Source organism: Otolemur garnettii, unplaced genomic scaffold (assembly GCF_000181295.1).
Source record: "Otolemur garnettii isolate 467f Iridium unplaced genomic scaffold, OtoGar3 scaffold00001, whole genome shotgun sequence".
Taxonomy (NCBI): domain Eukaryota; kingdom Metazoa; phylum Chordata; class Mammalia; order Primates; family Galagidae; genus Otolemur; species Otolemur garnettii.
Window position 1 is genome coordinate 31724316 of NW_003852396.1, and position 17158 is coordinate 31741473.

At 37.4% G+C, this 17158-nt stretch overlaps 2 protein-coding genes across 2 annotated transcripts; both read left to right on the plus strand.

Moving 5' to 3' along the window:
* Positions 1-7185: 7185 nt before the first annotated feature.
* LOC100958851 (olfactory receptor 51F2-like) lies at positions 7186-8148 on the plus strand. Its single transcript, XM_003781386.1, has one exon. The coding sequence runs from the start codon at positions 7186-7188 to the stop codon at positions 8146-8148; it is 963 nt and encodes a 320-aa protein (XP_003781434.1).
* A 7497-nt stretch (positions 8149-15645) lies between these two features.
* On the plus strand, positions 15646-16596 carry LOC100959161 (olfactory receptor 51F2-like). Its single transcript, XM_012802635.1, has one exon. The coding sequence runs from the start codon at positions 15646-15648 to the stop codon at positions 16594-16596; it is 951 nt and encodes a 316-aa protein (XP_012658089.1).
* The last annotated feature ends 562 nt before the right edge of the window (positions 16597-17158 follow it).

Sequence of the window (17158 nt, forward strand, 5' to 3'; positions counted from 1 at the left end):
CCATAATATTCTATTTCTAAAAGTTTATTGAAAGGAAAATATTAGCGATATAAGCCACATTTTATGTACGGGAAATTTTATTGCAGTATTAGTTTGCTATAGTTAAGATATAGCTAAAAGTTTTCAGTGATAAAGAATATATAAAGTATTTATATTTAGTTCTAGGATGTTGTGGAACCTTTAAATTTTCTGCATGTAGAAGGTCATGTGGCTAGTCATGCTGGATCAGGAAATAGGAAAGCAGGTTTCAGGGCTGAGAGTATTACAAGCAAACAGTGCAGGTTCTAAATAAACAGAGTTCAATACAAGAGCAAGAGGCCAGAAGCAAATCAGGTAATCCAAGTTTAATGTATCTGAATTGTATAATTAAACTTAAAAGCAAGCAAACAATAGTAACTGAAACAAAATAATTTTTGCATGCTATAGTTTGTATGTATCTCTCAAATTTCATGTTAGAAACCTAATACTGAAATTAATATGTTGATTGAAAGTGAGGCCTTTGGTAGGCAACTGGGATTATGTAAGATTATGAGATTAGGGTCCCCATGAGATAATTGGTGGCTTTATAAAAAGAAGAGAAGACATCTGGGCTGATACACATGCTCTTGCCCTCTTTCCTTATGGTGCCCCCTGCCATATTATGATACAGCATGATAGCCCGTGCCAAATGCTGGCACAATGCTTTTGGACTTCCCAATCTCCAGAACTCTGTGAGCTAAATAAACTTATTTTCTTTATAAATTGTTCAGTTTTTGGTATTCTGTAACAGCAACAGAAAGTGGACTAAGACAAAACATCAATGTTTTTCTGTATAGACTACTCTTTACAAAAAAATATTATGGCCTTATATTTTTTAAAATTAAATCATAGCTGTGTACATTAATGCAATCGTGGGGTATAATGTGCTGGTTTTACATGCCATTTGAAATATTTTCATCAAACTGGTTAACATAGCCTTCATCGCATTTTCTTAGTTATTGTGTTTAGACGTTTATACTCTACACACTGTGGGTGCGTTCCCACCAATTGCCCTCCCTCCACCCAGTCTTCCCCTCTCCTTTTGGAAAGATATTTTGAGATCACTCAGGGACCTAAAAATAGACCTGCCATTTGATCCTTCAATTCCTCTACTAGGTTTATATCCAGAAGACCAAAAATATGGTCCTATATTATCTACTGATCTTTCATGGTCTGATGAAAGCCTCATTCACCTCTTTTCCTGGATCCAGCCATGTTGAATTACTAGTAGTTTTCCTATCCTGTTGATTTGGCCAACACTGACCATTGAATTCTAGTGTATACAGCAATATAGCTCATCTTTCCCTCACCTTAAGAATTTCTTCTATCTGTTCTTATTATTGCTATTTTTCTTTTCCTTTCTGTTTCCACCATGCCTTGTACATGCTTACATTAAAGTTCTTAATCCATTTATCATTACAAAACCATTGTTTATACACTATATATCTGGCATTGAGCAAGATCCTGAGGATATAATAGTTATCACAATAGAAATCACCCCAGATAATGCAGAGTTTGAAGCCTAATGGGATACAAATAAGTACATGGGAAGCCAAAATATACTGTGGATAGGCTGTGCATAGTGGATCACACCTGTAATCCTAGCACTCTGGGAGGCTAAGATGGGAAGATTGAGCCTAGGAGTTTGAGACCAGCTTGAGCAACACAGTTAGACTCTGTTTCTGAAAAAAAAAAAAAATTAACCAGGCATGGTACCCCAGACCTGTAATGTTTGCTGCTCATGCGGCTGAGTTAGGAGGATCACTTAAGCCCAGGAATTTAAGGCTGCGGTGAGCTATACTTGTACTACTTTCCTCTAACCCTCTAGCCTGGGCAACAAAGCAAGATACTGTCTAAAAAAAGTAAAAATTAAAAACAAAAGTACTGTGTTATAATTACTCTAGAAGGGGCATCAACAGAAATCTTTGCCATTAAAGGACTAATGGTCTTAGTATCATCTAGAAGGTTGTCAGAAATGCAAAAAATAATTAGATCTACAAAATCCTAATCTACATTTTTACAAGATACCTAGGATATTCATATGACTTTCAAATTTGAGAAGCACCAATATAGATCACAGAGTTGTTGGGACAACTTAGCTTACATGGTCAAGGGACGCTAATCAATAATTGCTAAAATGGGACCTGAGGAAGTGAGAAGGCTCTTCCCAGGAAAGCTGGGAAGGAGGACAGAAGAATAGAGTGGGGTGATGCCTAAAAGCTTTAGGCACAGTGAACAGCTGTGTTGTTATATATGATTGGAGTACAATATTATGGCACTGGAAAGTAAGAGAACAAAAGAGAATAAAAAAGAAACATAAAAAAAGCCCCATAAAACTCAGCTTTCATTTTTATCTATAATTTGAAAATCAGAAAATTTAGGAAAAAAGCTATTATAATTGTAATGTAAATAAAAAATAAAGTCTGTTTTGAATTACATTGTAAGCAGAATTGAGAGTAAACATCTTAATACTACCTTTGGCTAGGGTGACCAGACGTCCCGCTTTTGGCGGGACAGTCGGGGGTGTTTTAAAAAAGTCCCGATTTTTGGAAAGAATGCACAAGAACGGGCGGGAGAACAGGAAGGGAATATACGGTTTTTGGCTGCCATGTGGCTATTTCTCCAGAATATGAGTTTTATATTATTTTTGTTAATTTTATAATGTTAAACTGTAATAATAACAAATAATTGCTGAGAAGTGATTACCGAGAACTGCTTATCAAAGTTTGCATTGTTGTCAGGCCCTGCCCTGCCGGGTCCCCTGCCCCGCCCCTGCTGCCATGTTGTCCCATCTTACCGATGTTAAAATCTGGTCACCCTACCTTTGGCCGAAGTGAGCCAAATCACGCCACGTTCAGGGCCTGCAAATAAGTTCAGTTTGGCTGAAGCAGAGAGTGCAAACACAGTGCTTCTCCACAAGGGGTAGCAAGGCCAGATTTCCGAGGACCCTGGACAGCCAAAGAACTGAAAGCAGGCTAATGTCTGGGTCAGATTTGTCTTCTCACAATGGTTATTTTATGTATCGAAGTGTGAGCTCCATGGGGGTAGATATTACACCTTTTATCTCAATGTCTGTAATATAATATTTGACACATACTAGGCATTAAATGAAGATTTGCCAAGATTGCTGTATTAATGAAAAAGAGTAATAGCCATGTAAACAATAACACTAAATTAATGATGAGTTAATAATATGTTTTGAATGAGTGCAAAGTATACTGTGCTGAGAAATTTTTATTGATTAATATTAGGTCATCTTATTTATTTTACAAAATAAATCTATCAGGCAGTATAACTATTTTCCCCATGTTTAAACAAACATAGGTGGGATAGTTTTACAGTTAGCCCAAAGTCACCAACTGGTGATAGAGCTGAACTTTGTTTGGATCAAGGCTACCTGGGACCACGTACTTTGAATTGAACCAGTCCTATGTGGACTCTTGAGGGATAGGTAGATGTAGAAAAAGTATTTAAAATATTTAAGTCCTGGGACAGGCCAGTCAGAACAGATACTCAGTTAGTCAAAATAAGCACTGATCATTTAGGCCTTTGTCTGTGTGTCCCCTGATTATTAGGCCTTGGCTGATGAATTGTTTAAATTACTTAAATGGTTTGCACTAAAAAAGAACTTAGGGTTTTGCTAACCATGTTCTGTTTATTGCAGCTGGGTGCAAGAGGCTGTTCTTCACACATCTGTGAACACATCTGTGAGCCCAGACAGGTGCTTCTCAGATTAGAATCCCTAGCACAGATGGCAAGATTTTTACATTTATCTCCCTATGAGAGTCTAGTCACCTACTTTGGCTTCTGTAACTCAGGAGCTTCTATTTAAATTGTGCATTTTCCCCATGGAGTCTCGCACATCATAAGGCACATTTATCTAAGACTGTGAAAATCTCTCCCCTATTTGTTGAAGTGTTTACTGAGGAAAACAGTATTTCCCCTATGTTTCTATTAGTCCAGAAGATAACTGAAAAAGGGACCATATTTTCTCTGGGTCTTGACAAACTCCTGGAAAGAAATGAATCTTTCTAGATTTGCCCAGAAATCTATATTCTCATAACATAAGAAGAAAGAAAAAACAGAACAAATTAGGGATATGCTTTGCAGTAGCTCTAATGGAAATAGTTACCTCATCCTCATAACAGCCTTTTTCCCTAAATTTTCTGATTTATAGATAAAATTGGAAGTTGAATTTTGCAGGGTTTTTAAAATGCTTTTTATTCTCTTTGGTTCTCTTACTTTTCAGTGCCATGCTATTATACTCAGCCTTCCAATTGCAGCCTCTCTACTCAGATAGCAGGCCTCTGCAAGGCAATGTCCTCTTGACACAGCTTCTTATGCTAAGAAGCAAGTTTAATTAGCTGGTGTTCTTGAAATTTACCAAGTCTCCTAGCTCACTGCTAATTGTCACAGGCTGGATTAATGGAAAGGCTGAAAGCCACTTAGGCATATCCATAGCTTTAACAGGCATGTCAAACATGCTTCATTCTCCACCACAGGGGTAAACATACGGGTAGCAGTTTACTGTCAGGTATCAGAGCAGCCTAGTATCTCCATAAACTAGCAAGGAACACACAAGGGACTCATAAAGTTCTGGAGTCCTCCTTTAGTCACTTCCTCTTAAGTTGTCATTTTAGGTTAGCAACAACTCTCAGAATATTCAGGATAACCAGGGGGAGGGCTTGGGCTCCCCTGGTTAGTAACCACTGCACTAGCTTCAGTTAATGTAGTTAACTCAGCCACCCTCTTCCTATCTGAGTTCTATGTCTTAGGATTACTGTGAAACTGGCAAATGGCCGCTGAGCAAATTCAGCTGTTAATGATCAATTAACATCACTTTTCCCTTACTCTGGCCCTAGGCAAAGATTTGTCCTATAGCTGATTGGGGGTCACATTGCTCTTCAGAGAAAACAGTAATTGTTATTCCTTTCTAGGACTCTTTTTGAGGGAAGTAGGGGTGAAAAGAGACTGAAAAGATACAGCTCTTTATGATCTATTATTTAGAGCACAAAGGGTTAGCAGGGCACAGCTGTACAGAGTTATCCCCCAGGAATTTGTTCTGGTGCTAGGGAAATGGCTCTTAGCGGAGAGCTTCTGGGATCCTTAAAAAGGCTCTCTTTCTCAAATCTGATAGCTGTCCCATTTCTGAATTTTCTTTCTATGGGTTCTTCTGGCACAAGTGGACTTCTTGTCAGGGGGCAGGACTGATCAAGGACTGATCCCCTAGCTTTGGTAGAGGATCTTTCAGCAAGTAAGTTTGTAAGGTTGAAATAATATTTCTCTCTCTCTCTCTGACTCTGTTGCATAGGATGACTTTTCAGGCAGGGAGCAGGATTAAATGATCTCATTTTATCTGACCCCCCAATTTTTCTATGCACAAGGTTATTGTTGTAGGGTATTGAAGAATTATACAGCTACATCTGGCATTGTATAATCTTCAGCTAGTTTATACTAATAAAACCAACACAGAATATTACAGAGTAATTTAGTGAGCATGAACTCAATAGTACACATTTTAAAAATTCATTTATAATATCAATTTAAAAAGATTGAGATCCTTGTGTTTTCCTGGGAGTCATTTTTTTCCTTAGTGGTCATGCCTTTTCAGTTTTATCAGAAGATGCTTTTTTGGTCCTTTTTTTTTTTTGGTCCTTTCTTAAATACTACCATTTCCCAGGGCTATTTCCTCACACTTCTCCCTCAGATTTGTTACTCCAAGATATTTTCACTGCTTCTGTGACTTCAAGGACAGCCATCCATTTCACAATTTGCAAGCCTTATTGTCACGTTCTTTCCCTGGGATGCAGATGTAGGTAACTGTCTTGATTGTTTGAAAAGTCACAGGTGAAAAAGTGAGGCTGGTCCTCTAATTGAGGCCCAAAGGCTGACTTTAAAATCCATGTGTTTTGTTTTGCATTGTCTCTCAAATTGTCCAGCCATCATCATTTTTTTAAATGAGTACTCAAACAGGGTTCCTGTTTTGAATATTTGTCTCTTTTCCTCTCCTCAAATGCCTAGAGAATTGTCCTCTTGAACACACCTCTGTAAGCAGTTCTTTTCACTGAGTTTAAGCTTCTCCCTATTAATTCACAGGTTCCAATGAAGGTCACCAAGTGAACTTACACTCAAATATTTTCTTTCTTGAAGATATATATAAGTCTTCTGAAACAACCAGCTCTAATTCTATCTATTACATACAATGACCTTTTGTAGGTGTTTAAATATTTTTGGAGTAAATATGTGCTTGAATAAATAAAAGAGGAACGCACTTTTATTAAAAACAAAGCATTCTTTCTGTAGATAAAAATACGGTGTTAGAAAATTGAGGACAAGTCCCAACATAGAGCAACTTCTTTAGTCCTATAGAGGTGTGGGTCTGGGTGAGCGTACACTCATATTGCCAAACAGAGGAGGGACATCCTCTCTCAGTCAATCCATTCTCAGTATCTTTTTGCAAAAATGGAAAATAAAGAAGCTTACTTAGATAACTCTGCTGCAATTGTTATCTGTGAGCTTCCAATGATTTCCTTTGTTCTTGGTGAGGTTACATTTCAACCATCTTTCTTTTCCCAGGTGGAATTTCCCTTAAACATAATCAGATTCTCAACTACCACTTGTAGACCTGGTATAGATTTAATTGGTTACTTCTGAGTTTTTATTTTTATTAACAGCTGTTGAGTATTCAGTCAAAAATATTTTACTAGAAAGTGTTTAATATTATTCTTCTATTTTTTAGTGAGACTCAGAAATTTTGCTTCAGAAACTGAGAAGTGAAGAAAAGCAGGGTGAATTGGCTGTTGTGTTGCTTATGATTGCCCAGAAATACCCTGTCTGCCCATGTGCATAGAGTCATAGAACTAGAAAATTTTTCCACTATTGAATCTAACTTTCTATTTTATATATGTGCATATAAATATGCTGAAACCTAGAAGTAGGATTAATGGAAATCTTGCTAATACTGAGTTTCCTTCACACAATTTAGTTCTCTGTCTCTCCCCCTAGATCCCCCAAGATCAAACCTAAGAAAACAGTAGTTGACTATGCAATTCCATTAAAGAATAGGACATGATTCTCTAGTAATCCTAAATTGTATGATCTGTAGAGAGAGTAAAAGTATTTTTTTTTCCCTATTATTGCAGGACATGGTTCTTTCCCTAAGGAAATATGCTCCCCTCACTCATCACGCCATCCTTCAACCAGAGCATTTTCGACCCAGCAATCTTCTTCCTTACTGGCATCCCTGGCCTTGAAATCTCTCATGCCTGGATCTCCATCCCATTCTGTTGTCTCTATGCCATTGCTATCTCTGGGAATGGCATGATCCTCTTTGTCATCATCACTGAGTCTAGCCTCCACGAACCCATGTACTATTTCCTCTCCATGTTATCCTTCACAGACCTAGGTCTGTGTCTCTCTACATTGGTCACTATGCTGGGCATTTTCTGGTTGAATGTTAGAGAAATCAGCTTTGATGCCTGCATTGGCCAAATGTTTTTCATCCATGGCTTCACATTCATGGAGTCCTCAGTACTCCTGGCGATGGCCTTTGACCGCTTCATTGCCATCTGTAACCCACTGAGATATGCCACAATCTTAACCAACTCACGGATCATAAAAGTGGGCTTTGCAATCGTTATTAGGGGCACAATGGCTCTAGTGCCCTTACTTCTGCTTCTCAAGCGTCTGTCCTTTTGCCATAGCCATGTGCTCCACCACTCCTATTGCTTCCACCCTGATGTGATGAAACTTTCGTGCTCAGATACCAGGATCAATAGCGCGTTTGGCTTGGCAATTGTCATCTCTACTGCTGGCTTGGACTCCATCTTGATCCTCCTCTCTTACATTCTGATTATTCGCTCTGTGCTCAGTATCGCCTCCCCAGAGGAGCGGAAAAAGGCTTTTGGTACCTGTGTCTCCCACATCAGTGCTGTTGCCATCTTCTACATCCCCATGATCAGCTTGTCACTGGTGCACAGATTTGGGAAGCATGCACCTCCCCTTGTGCACACACTCATTGCCAATGTTTATCTGTTAATCCCTCCTGTAATGAATCCCATAATCTACAGTGTGAAGACCAAGCAAATTCGCAAGGCTGTGCACAGAATTTTTCTTTCTAAGCTAATTTAAGAAAGTTTCAGTATACTTCTTTCAAAATCTTCCCTGACCCATGTTCAATCATTCAGTGCTATGAGTTACTCCTATTCTTTGAAAAAGCTTGTTTGTACATCTCTCTATTTTGATGATCTTCTAACTTACTATTTATATAGACTAGTTTCTGTGAGGGCAGAGACTATGTCTTATGTACATCTGACCCTATCATGAATAATGAACTTGGCACGGTATAGGACCATGGTTAATATATGTATGCAAGAATGGACAAGTAAAGCCATACTTTGGGGGTCTAGGAAGTCTCACCACCTCTAGGGTATATAGCTATCCAAGGTATGTCTCATATAATATAGGAAATGTCTAGGTTTCAATCATCTTAGGGTTTATTGGCATTCATTGTTATTCCCTAGACTGAATTATTCATGTGTGAAGAATATGCATAAGCACAATAAACAGGAAGCTATTGTGAATGAAAAGAGTGCTTCTTAATTCTTAAGAGTCCTTGAGGTCACTTTGTTAAAGGCATTAATATTTTAATTCTATAATACCTAGTTATTTGTCTTCTGATTATGGGTCCAAAAGAAAAAATGGGCATGAATGTGAAGATTTATTGTGATGTTCAACACATCATTATTTATCACAGTGAAAATATGGAAAGTGCTTGAACAGTTACTTTAGAATATTTGTTAATTACAAATACAGTGTAATAGTTAAATACTGATGCAGATATAAATGATATATTGTTAAGATAAAAGATAGATTAATATGCACAGATTACTTATCACCATTTGTATACATATTTCATGTGACTATATACACAGGCACATAAACATATAAAAAAGGTATGTCTAGACACATCTCAAAGGGTAAAGTACTTATCTTTCAATAGTTGGATATTGGTTTATTTATGGTTTCTTTATTCTTTTATACATATTTTATAAATTCTTATAAGGAATTTAAAAATATTTTTAAAGTAATATTTTAATTCGATTTCAATTTGATACTTCCTCAAACCAAACACACCTCTTTTATGCCCTTCATCTTTCATAGGATCTCTCTTCTCATGGATCTTCACAAATCTGATTTCACACAGCCCACTGGACATGCTCACAGTATGACATCCATCCACTTTCCATTTGCAGCCCTCTCTATTCTCAATGTGGTCCAGCACCACGGCGTCAGAACACTTGATAGTCTTTTCTAAAGTGCAGGTTCCTGAACTACACTAAAGAATTACTTAATCAGAAATTCTTGAGCTGAAACCTACTGATTAGCATTTTAATCAGAAATCTATAGTTTATCATACATACTGGAGTAACACTCTTTTGGGGTCTTTCCACTTCTGGGGATAATATCTATTTCTGAAAAACACCACGAATGTCTTGCCTCTCAGTCTTCCCATAGTTTGCTCTCTCTGACTGAAATATCCATCCCCTTTCTTTTTCTACCTGTTTTTTTTTTTCTTTATTTTTTAGGTGCCATTAATAAATCTCTGTACATGTACTTAGGTAATCAGGTCTCTCTTCCCCTACTGGCCTGAAACTCTTTGAAAACAGGTATTATACTTTAGGGACTGATATATCTTGACCAGTCCTAAGTAAAGCACTTTATTAATAATAGTTACTTAACATATGCTTATTGAATTAAATTTATTTCTATACAACTTTACATATATTCTTATATACTTTGAGGATTTTCATTTTCACAAACAGATGGGAGATACTAGGGGTAAAACCATGTCCAGTGATAGTGAAGACTCTTTCCCTGAGGGGTTTACAGTCTGATTCATCATATATAAATTGGCACAATATTTTAAACTAGTTATTTCTTCTGAATAACCTATTGTGTACAGAACATTAAGTCATATGCAAAGGAAGTTATAGATGGTGGTCTCTCTTTTTCTCAGGAAGGGCTCGAACTAATGGGAAAATAATCAACCCAGGAAATACTTAGCCAGTTAAGAAAAATACTTAGAAATGTACTGTTTAGTGGAAAAGATATAATAGCATTCACTTGTATACAATAAAATTGCAAATATAAATAATTTAAATTCATGAATTCTCAGGAAAAGTCTTGGAAAAAGAAGAATTCTGAAGATGGGCAACCATATTTTGGGGAGTGTTTTAAAATAAATGTACTAGAGAATGTTCTTGTGAAAGCAACAATTTTCACTCATCCTGCAATGAGATGATTATTCATCAATTACAGATAACTTTGCATAGTATGGTTATATGTGCATCAATAAAATCCATTTTAAAGTATATTTTTTCCTTTCTTTATAAAGTAATACTACTTACATATAATTTTCTAAGTAAAATTATTTCTATTTTAATCTTACATGTTATACTTTTCACTTTTCCTACTATCTGGGTTATGCTTTGAATTCAACATTATTCAATACAGAGACTTACACATTTTGCTTTTATTTACAGACCTGAGGCAATGCTTATTTAAGACTATATGAATAATTCTAAAAATAATAGTCTGGATCATCTCAAGTAGAATTCAGAAAAATAGGTAATAGAATGTTCTGCCAAACTGTATGAACTCACTGAGGTTCTGTTTGAGAAGGGTATTTATTGATATTTCTGTATAACTGATGTATTCTGGCTTAGAGGGATTTTTATGCCATTCAGGTTGATATTGATATCAATTGTAGCAATTACAATATATGAGAAATCCTTAAATAAGGTGCTTGACTTCTTCAGCTTCCTCACATGGAGCTGTGGAAATGAATTTTCTTAGAAAAGAGGAAATATTGCATTGTACGCTGAGAAATTTTTATGCTTGAAAATGATTCAAGTGCCTTAGAATGCCTAAAAGATTTTCCATAACATTAATCCTGCCTTCCTGCTTGGCTTCACCTCTAGCTCCTCACTCCCCCTTCGTCCTGGCTGAATGTGTTGTTAGTCATCTCCTGTCCTTCCTGTGTCCTGTGCTCCCTTGTCTCCTGGTAGACCTGGACCTGGACTTTCCTGCAGGATAAATGTAAATACATGCTCTTCTGTGCTGCCATCATAGATACTCCCTATTGCCATCAATGAATTTTATGTCTCTTTCCTTGTTGGGTTGTGAGCCCTGGAGAGAAGAGAATCTGTTCTATTTTCTGGACTACCAGTACAAACTCTTGGACTATGATAGATACAGTGTTTTATGAAAGAATAAATAGTTTTTTTTTTTTATTGAGGAGAGCAGAACAGAGGGGTTTCTTAAAAATGTACAAAACTCACTCAATTGATGACAAAAGAAGATAAATTCATCAATTTTGTGAAGAAGTAGTGTGAGGATGAGGGGCGAGCTTGTGTTTTTCAGGGAGGATGGGTAATTTTACTCACAAATTTACTTTTAACAAAATGTTATCAGGGCATAAGACTAAAAAACTATACCCTCAGTCTCCAAATGGAAAGTATGAAGTTAAGTGTAATACAGTGAAAGTATAAGGAAGCTGTGAAGTGGAATGAGCCCTGGGGAGCTTCATACGCTGAGGGACTCACAAATCTCCCCCAGGAGCTGTCTCCTTCAGACACTCAAGCAGCCTGAGACATGGCTCATCATATAGACCACCTGTGCCTGAGTAGACACCTCCACAGCTCCCCAGCCCTTCCTGGAGAACAGGCAAGGAAGGACATATCTCTATACTTGTAAGTTAAAGGGCTGCATTCAAGGGAAACATTAGGCTTTACACACACTGTTTACCTTTAGGGATGAGAATGATTTTATTAATTGCAAAAAACTCTCATGAGAGCTTTTTTTTCCATAAGAAAAATTGAGGAAATCTCTTTCCTAAAATCTGTATTTTCTGGGGACATTTTATTCTAATCGAAGAAGTTTAACTGGTCTATGAGCCATCCGTCTTGATGCTTAGAGCAGGTTGTTAACATGCCCATGCAATTGGGAGTTTTCTGGTTGTGTCACATATTTCAGAACTGCCACCTAAAACCAGTTGCAACTACAACCACCATCCCCCTGCCACCATCATCCTTCTCCTTATTTACTAATAAGAAAGGCCTCCCCATTCCATGTTCTAGTCTGCATTTTAGATGTTTTATAATGCTCTATTATTTAATTATTGCAAATTAACACCATTAGTGAGCTACCAATTTCATCATATAGTGAAAGGTGAGGTACAGTGCTTATTTGGAGCACTCTAGATAGTTGGTGGCAGAGACAATACAGAACCTAGGTTTACCCAACACTATAAACACATAACTGACTTTGAAATTAGAAAAGAGAGACATTATAAGATAGTTTGGCATAGAATTTATAGCATGCTCCCATAGTGGGACTGGAAGAAGGAACGAATTAAGAATTTCTTCCATATAAGAAGGAAAGAATTACTGGCAACAAATGGAAGGGATCTAAAAATTAATCTTCCAGTACCAGGGTAGAGTCTTCAATTAAAAAAAATATTACTCAGTTTGTGTGAATGTGGATGAGTTTAGTGAGATTCCTCCAGTAGTCACATGTGTAATTTCAGGAAACATAGCACAATTTAAACAAAACTAGAAATTGCTGAGGTTCCGAGACATGTTCGGAATCCTTGATCAGTTAACAGCTCTCAGATTGAATTTATGTCAACAAGTATATATTGTATACTCAAGCTGTTCAGAACAGAGTTCTAGGTATTAGGAATATAATGAATATTATAGTGGCTTAATTTAGTTAAAGAGGAATATTAAACAAATTATTTTATTAAATAATTCATGATTATATAGTGGAACAACTACTATTCTAGATATACGAAAATAGAAGAGGATATAACTGTAGATGAAGAAGTAATTTCTACTGACTCACAGGAGGTGATGCCAGTGACTGCTTCCTGAAATAAATAAATTCATAACTTCTAAATGGTTCAGTTGATTAAATAATACGTCTATGGCTCGGTGCCTATAGCTCAACCGGCTAAGGCGCCAGCCACGTACACCTAAGGTGGCTGGTTCGAATCCCCAGCCCGGACCCGCCAAACAACAATGACGGTTGCAACCAAAAAATAGCCGGGCGTTGTGGCGGGCGCCTGTGGTCCCAGCTACTTGGGAGGCAGAGGCAAGAGAATCGCTTGAGCCCAGGAGTTGGAGGTTGCTGTGAGCTGTAATGCCACGGCACTCTACCCAGGGGGACAGCTTGAGGCTCTGTCTCAAATAAATAAATAAATAAATAATACGTCTAAAGAATTTAGCCTTATTCAAAGAAGAGGTAACTACATGAATTAAGTGAGCACATTGGTTTGAAGTAGTTGATTTAATTTAGTAATTTGGTGAAGTAGGGGAAAATCCAGGCTGATTATGTCAAAAGGGTCCTGGGTATAAGGAAGATGGTCACTGATGAAATTGGAAGATAAGGATGAATAATCAAGGAACATTTGAGAAGTTGAGCCTATAAAGGTTTAAAGCTTAAATAGCCTGAACAGTTGGGGTAGGCAGAATTCACAAAGGGCTCTAAAGATTACTACCCATGGTAGTGTACTCGTCTCATTAAAAAAACCCATTCCTTGAGTGTGAGTGGGGCCTGTGAATGTGATGGGATTACCCCCCCCCCATGATTATGTTACTTTACCTGGCAAAGAGTTTTACAGCTTTAAATAAGGTCCCTGATTACCTGACTTTGAGTTGATCAAGAGAAAGATGATCCTGGGTGGGCCCAACCCCATCCCATGAGCCTTCAAAAGAGACAAAGAGCAGTAGGGAGATTCTTCTGCTAGGTTTGAAGAAGTAAGATAACATGATGTGAGAGGACCATATAGCCTTTAGGAGCTAAGAGTGGGCCTCACCCCCCAGCCAGTGAGAAATCAGAGACCTCTGCCCTCCAGCTAAGGAACTCAATTCTGCCAATAATCTGAACAAGCTTGGAAGAGGACTCTTAGCTCCAGATGAGCCCACGGTCTTGGCTGAAACTTCAATTTCAACCTTGTGAGATCCTGAACAGAGGACCTCATTTTGCTGTGCTCAGACATCTGAATTACAGAATTGTGAATGATAAGTGCATTTTGTTCTAAGTGACTGAATTTTATTAATTTTTTTTTATGCAGCCACAGCATATGTTTCAGGACAAAGCAGAAACCTGAATGAACTATAGTTATGAACCATTAAAGAAGGAAATGGGGAGAGTTGTTGGTAAACAAAAAGACATACATGTAATAGGGAGGCAGGGTCAGAAGGAGGTTTTTTGTCTTTAAATTATGTTTAGGTTGAGGAAGAAATCAGCATATTTATAAAGATTGTGGCAATGGTATAAATTCCTCACTCTTTCAAAAGTAGCAAATAATTTCATACTTGATCCCTGTTACCTCTTCAAAACTACCTTTTCATACCTTGTATCTCATACTTTAGTGGCATTTCTAAATTATATGATACTCCATTGTCTTTGGATATGCTTAGAATCTTTCATGATGATTTTTACCTATCAACTTCTGCATGAGAGTTCTTTACTCACTAAAAAAATCCTTTGACACAGCCACCACACATTTCTAATATATACAGCTTCTTTTTATAATTTTTTAATTTTAATTTTTCTCTTTGAGTGCTATTAGCTAATTTTTGATGAGCTTTTATTAGTGAGCTATTCTGCTGATATTTTCACATACATTAACTAGTTTAATCCTTAGAAGTACCCTACAAGGTATGCACATCATTGTTATTTTAGAGATGAGGAAATGGAGGCACATATAGATTAGTCACTCATTACCCAGCTGATAAAAGCCAGAGAATTTTAACATAACCAAAATTTAGAACATGCAGTTGTAATACAATTGGCTTGAGGTATAAGACAAAAATTCATACCATCAAAGTATCCAGACTACATATTAGAAATCCTCTATATTCAAATAATTATGTTTATGTACAATTGTCTTAATTTTCCATACTTATTATGTGGGATGAAATTTACTTTGGTATAGTTCAAGTTTTGATATTGAGAGTTGACTTATCCAGGTTATTATTACAACTGCCAGCAGTCAGTAGGGGAATCAACAAATGCTAGTTATTTATTGGAGATATAGATCTGATTATGATTCTAAGAGTACCTAGGAGATGAACAGAGGATATTTTGGATGGGCCCCTGGGAACTAAAGCCATTTAATAACTGTATTGGAATAAGTGTATATACTGTTTACTATTTTTCTAAAATTTTACACAACCTTTTGGATGCATTTCAACATATATTTACTGACTACCCACCACTTGAAGTTGTGAAGTTATGGGCTAAAAGTCCATCTTCACCACTTATCAGACATGTAAACTTAAATAAGATGAAAGGTTGGTCCCTTTGTTTTGTACCAATTCTGTGTCTTCAGGTAATTGTGTTTTTCCTGCTTTCTCCTTCCTTATTTAATGTGGTCTTTAGTCATTCTTTCTTTTTTTTTGGAAACCAATCTTCATGAGCTCTCTATATAGTAAAGATGTTATCCTTCATAAATATTTACCTAGTGAAATAATTTCAGGTTGAATGCATAATAAATAAATAAATACAGTTTATCATTGCCGGGTCCTCAGCTTAAAGATTCTGCAGTTTGAGTTCAAAATGTCAACTTTGCAGAATACCACAGCATCTTCCATCATTTTCCTCCTAACTGGTGTTCCTGGGCTAGAAGCCTTCCACACCTGGATCTCCATTCCCTTCTGCCTCCTCTATGTAACTGCTCTCTCAGGAAACGGCCTGATTCTTTTCATCATAATTACTCAGCCCAGCCTCCACGAGCCCATGTACTATTTCCTCTCCATGCTGTCCACCACTGACCTTGGCCTGTCCATATCCACTCTGGCCACCATGCTGGGTATATTCTGGTTCAATGCCAGGGAGATCGGCTTTAATGCCTGCTTGTCTCAGATGTTTTTTATTCAGCTTTTCACTGTCATGGAATCCTCAGTGCTGTTGGCCATGGCTTTTGATCGTTTTGTGGCTATTTCTAATCCTCTTAGATATGCTTCTATTTTAACTGACCTTAAGATAGCACAGATTGGAGCAGCAATCATCACCAGGGGGACAGTAACCCTGTTTCCTATGGTGATGCTTCTTAAGAGACTGTCCTACTGCCGTAGCCACGTGCTGCACCACTCCTACTGCTTCCACCCTGATGTGATGAAGCTCTCGTGCACGGACACCAGGATCAACAGTGCAGTGGGGCTGACTGCTCTGATCACCACTGCTGGGGTGGACTCCGTCTTTATCGTCCTTTCTTATGTGTTGATCATTAAGACCGTCCTCTGCATCGCATCCCCAGAAGAGAGGAAGAAAGCCTTTAGCACATGCATCTCCCATATTGGGGCTGTTGCTGTCTTCTACATTCCTTTGATCAGTCTGTCCTTTGTTCACAGATTTGGGAAACAGGCCCCAGCCTATGTACACACCCTGATTGCCAATGCCTACCTGCTGATCCCTCCTGTAATGAACCCCATTATCTACAGTGTGAAGACCAAACAGATTCGCAAGACTATGTTACAAGTTCTTCATTGTAGCATGACAAAGAAGTAGATGGTCTTTTCAATTATTTCTAGTCTTTGTCATTGTATAGATGAGTAAAGTGTCATTCAGAGAGGTTTAAATGTTTAGACTGTGATTGTGTTTAAATTTTCCCAGAGGATGACTTTAGTTCTATACAAGAAGACTATGGAATACTATGAGCTGGTGCTGCACAAGGGTATCACTATTTTTCTCAGACAATCACGGTGATAATAAGAACACTTCTACTTTTAAGATGAAGGATTTTTCTATGACCCAGAAACAACCAATGACCCAGCTTGGTTTATTAATGTGGAATTATTTCTTGTTAATGGAAAAAGAAAAGGTGTCTGCTTATTGATCTAATTTCTTTACAGAAGTGAATTGCTTTACTTGCTCACAAATGGAAATAAAGAATGAATTAACAATTTCAAATAACTGAATCTTAGCAGCTAAACCTGCTACAGACAACTGGTAGTGCCCAGGGTTACTTAATTCTTACAAATACTCTTACTATTCTTTGTCTCTGGTCTCCCTGATCTCTTCATTTAATAGCTAATATGATCAAGCACATTTTATTGCCCTGTTCATAAAC

Bases quoted from the DNA above. Each gene is read 5' to 3' on its own strand.
- LOC100958851 (XM_003781386.1), top strand. From the start codon at position 7,186: ATGCTCCCCTCACTCATCACGCCATCCTTCAACCAGAGCATTTTCGAC.
- LOC100959161 (XM_012802635.1), top strand. From the start codon at position 15,646: ATGTCAACTTTGCAGAATACCACAGCATCTTCCATCATTTTCCTCCTA.